Genomic DNA, 11,074 nt, shown 5'->3' on the forward strand with positions numbered 1-11,074 from the left:
TTTTTTTTTTTTTTTTTTTCGTCTCTGCTGCTGCCTGATTGCGTTCTTCTGCTTCCAAATGAGGTGTGTGGTTGACCGGTCAGTGTTCGTAATTCTGTATTTTCTTAACTCTGAGGTTCTACTATAGTTTAAAAATTCTTTGAGAGCAGAAACAAGAAGGTTTTATACTTTTGGTCATTTTTTTTTTTTTTTTTTTTTTTATTGCTGAGGCTATAAAAACACAGTATTATTAAAGCCAGTCACAACCCAATCAAATTACAATAATAGGTCAAGTCACTTTTCCAAAGCAAGATTGTATGTGTAGGTAATATTTTTCTTAGTGTCCTGTAGCTATAAGTAGTAAAAACCTCACGGTTACTAGAAAGCTTTGTGGTTCAGGGTTTAGTTTCACCAGTAACTTATTAATAATATATGTTCCTTTTATTTGAGATTTTGGTGATATTTACACTTGTATGTTTTCATAATCGATCATCCAGGAATGATTCAGGTGGTCTCTTAATATGTTCACCTGATGCTATTTCACTTTCACATTCTAGTCTCAAAAGTTACTTTTAGATTTCATTGAGTGAATTTTACTTCACCCTTTCTTGTGCATTTTAGAAGAAATTTGCTTCACCCACATAAAACCTAAATAACTAGATGCAGGGAATGTATCTTTGTCAATGTGATACACAGTGACTTCTGCTCCAAACAGCAGGTACTCCAGAATTGCAGTTGTAGCAATTGGGGTGTTAGGCCTGCTGGATTCACATAAAGACATCCCCATTCCTTCAGTACTGGTCTACGAAACTGGCACAGAGGGTCTGTGTGGCTCATGTGCCCACTGTTCCTCTGTGCAGCCTTGCAGCCAGGAGTTAAAGGAGAATTTCACACTTAACTGCATTAATTGTAATTTAGATTTTGCTTAATCTTTCCTTAATTACACTAATTCTAGTGTTCTGTATTTTGATTGTTCTTTTATAATAAAACTCGTACCCTGAAATATTATTTTTAGTCCACCTCATCCTAGCACTCCACTTCATCAATTATATTTTTTCTTACGTTTTAACCTTAAATGTTAAAATGTGACTAATCATTAGTGGCAAGAAGAGGAATTTTTTTTTATAATAAACAAGATATGTGGCAACTCCAGAAACCTCTTGTATCTAAGCTTTTTTTTAAAAAAAAATTGTTTCTATTCTCTTAGCTTTCCACTTGGTGTGTTTAAAAATAATTTGTCAATAGTTCAGTTAAAAAGAGCATCAGATTATGTTATGAGGACATGGTCAAGTTGATTTCATTTGTAAATTAAATTTCTTTTAAAAGTCCATATTCTTTTTGTTCATCATTCAAATAGTTTTTTCATTCCATTTTAAAATGTTTTAAGGGTTTTTCAGCTCCCTTGTTGATGTATAGAAGGGATTCACTGATTTTTAGAGGAGAAGCAGTCAGTGCACCAAGTGCTATCAGATGCTCAAAGTAAACCGTCTTAGATCTCTTTTGTTTAGCTAATTTTTGTTATAGATCTTACAAGTAACTACAGAAGATATTTTCAGGTATGTGAGAGTTTCAAATTGAGTATCTCCAAATTATTCAGTATAAACATGTACTTATCTCTCGATGGGGAAGTATGTGAGAGCCTTACATATTTGAAATGCAAAAAAATGACAATCGGGGATCTGGTTTGCGAGTGCTAATATGGAAAGTCAGAGTAGGGAGGGCAACTTTTATTATATTTTTTTGCCCAGTGAATTTGAAAAGTGCCATAGAACTAAGTGAACTGTGTTCCTATACAGAGATAAAATCAGATTTCTGTAGTCTACATTATTATTTTACATAATAGCAAATATGACTATGTATACAGTAGCTGAATTAATTCATCTTTAATGTAAACTTTTGAATCACAAATTACTAGCTTTTATCTTTACAGTTAACTTTTTCCCCACATATAAGAAAAGTCAGTTTTTATATCTTCTCTTCCCCTTTGCAGGTGCCAATATTGAAACCCATGGACCTAATGGTAGAAGCAAGTCCCCGAAGGATATTTGCAAATGCACACACGTATCACATAAACTCTATTTCAGTAAATAGTGATCATGAAACATACCTTTCTGCGGATGACCTAAGAATTAACCTATGGCATTTAGAAATCACAGATAGAAGTTTTAGTATCCTTTTCCTGTATGAATTCTATGATAATATATAAATTTCTCTGTTTTGACTATTAATAGAAACCCTTTTATTGTTATATCTGCAGTTTTACTAAACATAAGTGCCCTAAATACTTTCATTTAACTCCAGTCATATAATTAAACAATAGTTCAAATGCACTAATTCACAGTGAAGCATGTTTTTGAAATGGAAAGCTGCAAGTAGGAAGATATGTAGAGTTTAGGTAGTTTAATTTTGCAGAGTAGAAAGTGAAGATGAGGTGAAATGCTGGGAGCATATATCTTAAATGTGGGGGTCAGTCTTCCATTAAATGAGCTTATTGATAATATATGTAAAATAAAGAATTCCATTTTGCTAGAGAGTTCTATCTCCTGTTGTATTCAAAGTGTCAGCTGTGTAGTCTGATGTTAATCTTGAAATAAAGTAAAAACTTAGAATTTTGCGTACCAAGTATGGATATGCCTTGCAAACAATACTGAAAGTGACCCTTTTGCTATGGCTTAAGGCTGCCTATCTCAGGCCAAAATGGTCCGAGATATTTTGGCAAGTAATGTAGGTGTCTTCAATAAATGCAAAGGTGAGAGAAATATAAAATAGCCATTAAGTTGTTTCAGGGCATAAGGGGAATGAAGGCCATTCAGTCTTCAGTTTGTAAGATCCTGCAAAAAATTTCCACACAAATATTTTTAGTTTTTAGGGTACAGATTCTAGGACCAGCCCAGGATTATTTTTATGCTGCTCCTGTCCTTTTACAATGAGTAAATGTCCCCAAAGCAGAAGGGAGGATCTCACCTTATGCTTCTAAAAATATACCAGAATCATCAACACTTTTTTTTTTTTTAATTTTATTTTAGAAACAATAAAAATGTGAAATGCTATTTGTTGCCTTTACCAACAAACTTTCAGACATTGTAGATATTAAGCCCGCTAACATGGAGGAACTAACAGAAGTGATTACTGCCTCAGAGTTTCACCCACATCATTGTAATGTGTTTGTCTACAGTAGTAGCAAAGGAACTATACGACTCTGTGATATGCGTTCTTCAGCCCTCTGTGATAGGCATTCAAAATGTAAGTAACTTAGATTATATCTTTTTGCTTTATAGACTTGTTTGTCATATACAACAAGAGACTGTGTAGGTATTCTACTTATATAAACATTAAAATGTCAAATTCTGCTTATTGGTAAAGAACTTACAAAGGTAAGGAGTCATAGTTTTGTAGAATGGAACATTTTAATTGTCTTGTTCTAGGCCATCAGCAAGCAGAAGTGTAGCATGAGACAATTGACGATGTGACTCAAGTGCTTTTGGCACCAGTGAGACCTGTCTTCTGTCCAGACTCAGTCTTGGTGCTTCTCAAAGGTATCTGCTTAACAAGTGCCAGTTCAGGGCAGTTTATTGACATCTACCTTTGTGCATTAGGAACTGGGCTGAGGCTGCCAGAACCCATTTCATTTGTGACCATTTACAGCTATCGGAATGAATTTTATTCATAATGATCAGTGCTGGATTTGAAGCCAGTTCCCAGAGGTGAAAGGCCAGTGTTTTTGAAGCACTGAGCCACACAGCCTCATATAGGTGAGGAAAGCTTTTATATTTCCACCATAAGGAATAGGGCCCATCTTTACACACAGCCTGTTTCTTGGTTGTATTACAGTAGTAATGGTTTTATATATATCTACTTCCTGGGGTTGACCTAAATTGCATTGATATTTCCAGGTAAGCTCATATACTGTAGCAAAGATGAGGTTTTTTTTTTTTATTGGGGAAGGGAAATGCTTAAACATTGTGGCAAGTATGGTATGGTGCATTTCCTTTTTAGTCAACTTAGCTTATATAGTTGGAAATGTCAATGGCCAATCTAACTTGTCATATTTGTGTTAGTTTCCTTTACTTTGTAAAACGTACAGTAGTCTATGATGTTTTTATAAAAGGTTTGTAAGAAAGGACTTTGGTATTATTTCCTTGGTGTTGAATGGTTCATATTGTCATTGATTTGAAGAATTAAGAGTAAATGACTTTCAACCTAACCAAGGAGCATGTTTCAAGAAAGCAGACGAAGATTGTCATTGCAATTTCAGTGTAAATAGAAACTTGCTCTTCAGTAGATTTTGTGTGGTGCAATTTATAGTCACTTATAAATAAACCATGTTCCCTACAGCACCACTAAAATATGTGGGATCTGTAAAAGAAATGTACACTGGAGATGCTGACCTCTCTTACTGTTTCGCATTTAAAAAATTTTTAGATTTACTTTATGATAAAGTTATAGAATAATCGGTAGTCCTAGTGGAACACAGTGACTTTTGAATTTAACTTCATATACGTTTTCTTTGTTAGTTTCTTCCTCTTAACTTTCATTCTCAAACTCCAGGAATTGCAGCTTCTTGATATGTCCTAATGGGAGAACCCATTGGAGCTTAATAGCTAGTGATTCTAACTACGAGAACTTAGTGCCTTTTTAAAGAAAGATCACCTTGTTTTAAAAAAAAAAAAAAAAAAAAAAATCCCACAAAACTAAGCAGGGCTATGGTCTCTTTTTCTTTTATTTTTTTAAATGGAGGATTTAGTATTCAGGACCATGATTTTAAAATATGTAAATACTGAATAGCATTGCCATTTGTAAAATTTGGTGTATTGGATTCAGTTTTACTTTACATCTTTATTTACAGTTTTTGAAGAGCCTGAAGATCCTAGCAGCAGATCATTCTTTTCAGAAATTATTTCCTCAATATCTGATGTAAAATTCAGTCACAGTGGTCGATACATGATGACAAGAGACTACCTTTCAGTTAAAGTGTGGGATCTCAATATGGAAAACAGGCCTGTAGAGACATATCAGGTAAAGTGTTACTTTTTTAAAATTAAAAAATATTATCTTTTTCTTTTTTTAGATCTGTCTAATACTTCCTTAAATGTTTTAAGGTTCATGAATATCTTCGAAGCAAGCTTTGTTCTCTGTATGAAAATGACTGCATCTTTGACAAGTTTGAGTGCTGCTGGAATGGTTCTGATAGGTAAGGTTAACTTGTGAAATAAAGTTAATTTCAGAAATTTAGTCCCCAATCCTGAAAACACTTAAACATATGCTTATGTTAAGTGTGTGAACAGTCCTTTTGAACTCAATTTGCAAGATTAGGGTCTTAAATTATTTTCTTTTGCATCCTCAAAGAGGTGGCAAAGGCAATGTAAACTTTCTCTCAATTAACCCTATTTCAGTATAAATTATTGCTGCGGTTGCATACAACTAGCTTTTTTGGATTTCGACTTTAAAACTATCCTGAAACCATTTTTTTTCATAAGTTTTTGAAATAAGACAAAGAACTGGTTTTCAATATTTTGAAAGATCAGTTTTTGTTTAATTTTATTTCCAACCTTTCTATTGGTTTCTGTCCCTAAATTTGTTGTCAAAGGTAAACGATACATGTAGAAACAGAGGTAGCTGTATAATGCAGTTTTACGTCTTCTAGCTTTTGTTTTGTTATATGATCCATGGAAACGTTTAAAATTTCTGGATAAAAAGTGATATACAAGAGTGTGGTGGTTTGGAGCTGTGCTGTGATAACTTATTGATATTGTATGTTGCCCTGATTATTGGGTGTTTACTGTATGAATATATTGATATATTAGCTCAATAGAGGTATGTCTGAAATACAGGCAGGAAGGAGAAGAATGGCTCGAGAGCTACCTATCAGCAAACACTGGAGAGTTGTTAAGGGACAATGGCAGCACTGCTAGCTTGATTCTGCCTCAGTCTCCAAACAGTCTACAAAACTGATTTTGGCCAGGACCCGCCAAATACCAAAGAACAAAAGAACCATATAAATAGGAACATGCTCGGGGGGAGGTAGAACCTATAAGGAACCAGAGTAAAATAAGACTCTGACATAACAGCTCACTCCAGGTTTCTGAGGAAGCTAGACCTGCCTGTGTCAGCATCATGGGATGATAGGACCCTTAAATAAGATAGACATGCTTATAGACTTATTTATTTTAAAATCCTTTTTTCCCCTAACACTTTGTTTCTGCTGCAAAACAATACTTTTGTTTTAAGAAGGCTGTTTGGTCAATATAGACCTCTGGTCACAGATTCCTGAAGGGAAAAACCTGGTGCCCAAACACTGGGAGATCTGCAGGGCAGAAATGTTTGATAGGGTACTGTAGCCTAGGTCCCAGTCAAGGAGAGGGAGCATTGCAAAATTCCACCGTGGGATATAGGAATGAGCCTAACACCTGAAGGAGTGCACTCAGTGAGATAAGAAAGAGGACAGAGATGCAGCTACATCTGTAACCATGACCGAGAGCTTATTAGGGTCATAGCAAAAATCTCACTTGGAATGTTAGCAATCCTACCCTGCTTGTATCAAGTTCCAGAAAGGAGTGGTATCAATCTGTTTACATTTCTGCTAATACAAGAGTTAAATATCTTTCAGCAAAGTTGATCATTTTCTGAATTTTTCAGGCGAAAGGTTACCTGCATTACCTTTTTGATTTCTCAAAGTCAAAAGAACTATCCTAGGTTTAGAATGTTATATATAAACAAACCTGTTCTATAGTTAAGGCTCTGATATTGTCCTTGTTACACAAATTATGTGGCACTGTTTCCACCCCAGAGAAGTTCTTTCCCTCTCTAGTAAAATCCAATCAGTATAGTGTTCCTTGTATTTTGATATTAAAGTCAGCTTATTTTACACTGTTCTCAATTATTAAATTTTCACTGTGATGTAGATATTTGTATTAACTTTTATAATTTGTTCTCATCAGGGGAAGGTAGAGATAACTGGTATCTGGGAAGTGGCTTTGGGCTCCAGGAGGCAGTTTTGAAATACACATCCAAGTGTCTGCAGTGCAGGAGATCTGCCCTGCATTTCTGGTACTGCTAGCTGGAATTGGGTGGTTGCTCAAGGACTACCTTTCCCCCTGGCTGCTTCCAGTGCTGTAGGATGAAGAGGGGGTAGGGAAGGGATAATACTAGAGTAAGAATAGGGGCAGTTCTGCTGTCAGATGTGAAGGGGAGGGTGCTGCTACTTCACCAGCCACTTTCTCTTGTGCTGGTCCAGAGGGCTAGAGCAGGGAAAGGTCACGAGTGATTTGTCTGTGTCTGTAAGATAAGAGACAGTGAGGGGAGAGGATGTGTAGAATAGCAAGTGGGTGGGGAGAGAGCTGGAGAGGAGGCAGTGGTGAATGTGGTGTATGAAATAAATAATGTGGGAAGATGGATCAAAGGAGTAGCAATGAGGAAGGACATAAAGTAAGAGGGAAAAGAATATAGTGCAAGGTTCTAGTCTTAAACTTGAGTCCTGGCAGTCATTCATTCTGTGCACAGAAGAAATAAATTAGAGGCACGCTGCAGTGGAATAATGTATTATGGTCTCTAGTAATCCAAGTAAAATATTTCCCTTTCTTCTGGTTTTAAACAGTGCTATCATGACTGGCTCCTACAACAATTTCTTTAGGATGTTTGACCGTAACACACGACGGGATATTACATTAGAAGCATCAAGAGAAAGTAGCAAACCTCGTGCCATCTTAAAGCCACGCAAAGTGTGTACAGGTGGTAAGAGAAAGAAAGATGAGATAAGTGTTGACAGTCTGGACTTCAACAAGAAGATCCTTCATACAGCATGGCACCCCACAGAGAACATCATTGCTGTAGCTGCCACCAATAACTTGTATATATTCCAGGACAAAATTAACTAAAGATGGCTTATTTGAGGACAAAGTCGTCTTCTTGCATAGTTAAGCTCAGTTGTTTCTGTAAAAGAGAAGGCCTTGTTGTCCTACCAGTAAAGAACATTGATGCACTTACTTCCCTTTATAGATAAAGGAGAGAAGCTTGCCTGGTTTTGAGTTCATGGTGTAGTTCTGCCTTCAGTGAGGGGGGATGTGAGTTGCAATTTTCAACAAGAAAAAGCCCACTAGAAGCAGAATTGATGGACAGTGCTCAATAAAGGCCAATACTCAAATGTATTTATTTAAGTCTGAGCCTTCCTTTCCAGTTTATAGACCAAAAATTTAACACCCAAGAAGAAAACTTGTCATAAAAATGTAATTTCTGTCTCTGCGCTCTTTCTCTGCTGTAATATTTGGGCCTTTCAAAACATATATTGTGCTTTATGCCTGTAAAACGTTCCTCCTCTGGCCTTTTATCTAGGCTTAGGTGTTTTTATCTCTGAGCACTTAAGTAGGTCTTGAGTTGGGTGTGTAGGCAGACTTCCATGTATATTTACTCACCAACTGTATCTATAACCACACCTTCTGGTGTAAACCACTTAATAAAAATAACAAACTATAAAAAGTGTTTTTAAATCTGAAAGTATGTATTCAGTCTTTTTATTTTTTTATCGCATGTATTGAGGTTGTGAAAAATAATTCTGATGGGAAGATTTGAAAAGTTTGTCCCAGAACATTGATTTTTGACAGGCAGGTATGAACAGTTTCATGTAGTATGAAATATTTCAAACTCTGAAATTAGTTTCCACAAAATTTGTATTAGTTTAAGTTGTGTTGGTTTCATGTAAAATTACATCATACTTTATACAAAAAGTAGGAGATTGAAAAGGTTGGTATAAAGTTATCTAGAGCCATTATAGAAAGAGACCACCTTGAACAGAAGGGAAAAAAAATCTTAAAACGTTCAACTAAATTGCTGCTTTAACAATTCAAAATCCGATTTAACAGATGTCTCTCAAATGTTTGACATAGACACATACCTTATGTGCATTACTTTTTTTTTTTTTAACCTGTTTAGTACATTTGTTTTGGAAAAAATATACTTTATTTTAAATATTAAAAATTTGGCATAATATATATAGTGAAATTGTAGTGAATTTCACATTGCAGTTAAAAAAATTAACTTATTATGCCAAGCAGCAGCACAATATAACAAATTTTAATGTATTGTAACCCATTGACACCATGAGATCAGGTTATATGGAGGCTACATACTGATATGAAATGCATTTGTGGTAATGTCTGTTCCTGTTGACAACAGGAGGTTAAAGAATAATTCTTGGTACTCTTTTTCAAAAGAGCCTGAAACTCATCCATCAGTTTTTCACCCAAAACAGGTGTGGGTGTAAAATTGTACCTGAAATAACTGCAAGCTCATTTTAATAGCATCAAATTACCTAGATATGTAAGGACTATAAAATGTGCCTGCAAATTCAGAGGCGTCTTCTGAAAATTGGACCCTTTGAGCTTCCCTGATGAAATACAGAAGTGTGGTTTACACTCCATTTTTAATAAAATGAAGGTGTATTATGATTACTCAATCAGAGATGGATATGCAAGAGAAAAATGTCTCTGTTCCTTCCCTCTCAATTAATGTCCATAGTGCCACTCTTGTTCACAATAAGCTAGTAAATACAGCTAACTTTTTGGGGTTCTACGAATAAAGTTTAAATAAAAATCTTATACTGTATATTGGTTGTGACACTATTTGCAAATCTTGAAATGTGGAACTAGGTCATTTAAGCATTAGATTTGACCTTGTTCTTAAAATACATAATAGAGCTAATACAATGGGATTGTATATACTTGTTCAATTATTTTGACCAAAAAGTTTAATAAATTTTAAATGTTTACCTGAACGTGCTCTGTGTATTTTGACAACTTTTTCGCTTCTGAAATTGAAATTCTAGCAGAGTTCCCCCAATATAATTCAATGTAGACTTCCATATTAAATTAGTATGCTTCTTAGGAAAGGGAAATGACCAAGTATATTTAGCAAAAGGCTGTAGAATCTCCTGCAAACACTTCTTATGCACTTCACTTGGTTCACTTGAGTAGTCCCATTAATTTTCCACTGAGCAAAGTTAAACATGTGTAAGGGCTTGTCTACACTTAAAATGCTACGGTAGTACAGTAGTGCTTCAGTGTAGACATTATGTACGGCCGACATGAGGGGTTCTCTTGTGAGTGTAGGTAATCCACCTCCCCGAGAGGCAGTAGCTAGGTTGATGGAAAAAGTCTTCCATCGACCTAGTGCTGTTTACACAGGGACTTACCCAAGTCATGTCAAGCCGATGTATGGATTTCTCCCACCCTTGACCAATGTAGTTAAACCCAACTCATTTTCTAGTATAGACCGGGACTACGTGTTTGTAAGGTCAGAGCCTTAATTCAGAAGGACATCTCACCATACTGGATGACTGTAAATGCAGTTGGGCTGCTTATTATAGAGCCATTATAGAGCGTCCAGCAAACCCCAAACCATAGGTGGGATTAGGAGAAAACTAAAGGATTTTGTGAGAGAGATTATATTTGGCTACTTCATATAAAAAAAAATTTTTTTTAATTCTTTGGTTAAACAGCTGGTGGTTCAAGAAAAACTTTCAACGTGCATCTTACTTGGAAACAATTTTTCTTGTCCTTTTGTTTTGATGGGTGGCATTCTTCCACTCCAATTTTCAAATATTTGCACAAAAATAAAATTTGAGATTAATAAAATCAATTGTTTGGTGTCTGAAATCAGTTTGTAACACCACATTACTCTTTTCAAGTTAAATAGTCTTGATCCTGACCCAGTTGAAGTCAGGATGAAAACTTCTATTGGGAGTGGTGGGAGCGAGATTTCTATTGTCTGTTTTCTAGGGAGGTTGTTGTACTGCACCCAACACCATGGTATCTTACGGAGACAGAATTATAGTATGATTTCAAGTGGGAGGTATAAACAGGAGAAATATTGTTAGCATTAGATATCTGTAGCACTGGACAGATTATTTATCAGTAAAAGCTGATAAATGTTGATTTCACTGTGTACACCCAAACTGATTTTTAAAAAAATTTCGATGATAGACATTTACAGATGGGTAAAGTTAGAAAAATGCTCCTTGAGAACTTTAGAGGGTTTTTTAAGGCTATTTACTTAGTGTGTGTGTGTGTGTGTTGACAATTTTAAACTTTTTGAATTTCAGTAT

The 11,074-nt window shown here is 35.4% G+C and overlaps 1 protein-coding gene across 1 annotated transcript in view; it reads left to right on the top strand.

Annotated features, from left to right (window-relative positions):
* PPP2R2D (protein phosphatase 2 regulatory subunit Bdelta) overlaps positions 1-8,469 on the top strand; it is a 39,479-nt gene extending 31,010 nt beyond the window's left edge. The window contains exons 6-10 of the mRNA XM_024213274.2: positions 1,970-2,147; positions 3,058-3,222; positions 4,826-4,995; positions 5,079-5,170; positions 7,574-8,469. Coding sequence (XP_024069042.1) covers positions 1,970-2,147; positions 3,058-3,222; positions 4,826-4,995; positions 5,079-5,170; positions 7,574-7,853 — 885 coding nt within the window. The 3' untranslated portion in view covers positions 7,854-8,469. The remainder of the gene's footprint in view (positions 1-1,969; positions 2,148-3,057; positions 3,223-4,825; positions 4,996-5,078; positions 5,171-7,573) is intronic.
* Positions 8,470-11,074: the final 2,605 nt, after the last annotated feature.

The sequence above is a fragment of the Terrapene carolina genome, unplaced genomic scaffold (assembly GCF_002925995.2).
Source record: "Terrapene carolina triunguis isolate 2854851 unplaced genomic scaffold, T_m_triunguis-2.0 Scaffold95, whole genome shotgun sequence".
Lineage (NCBI taxonomy): Eukaryota > Metazoa > Chordata > Testudines > Emydidae > Terrapene > Terrapene triunguis.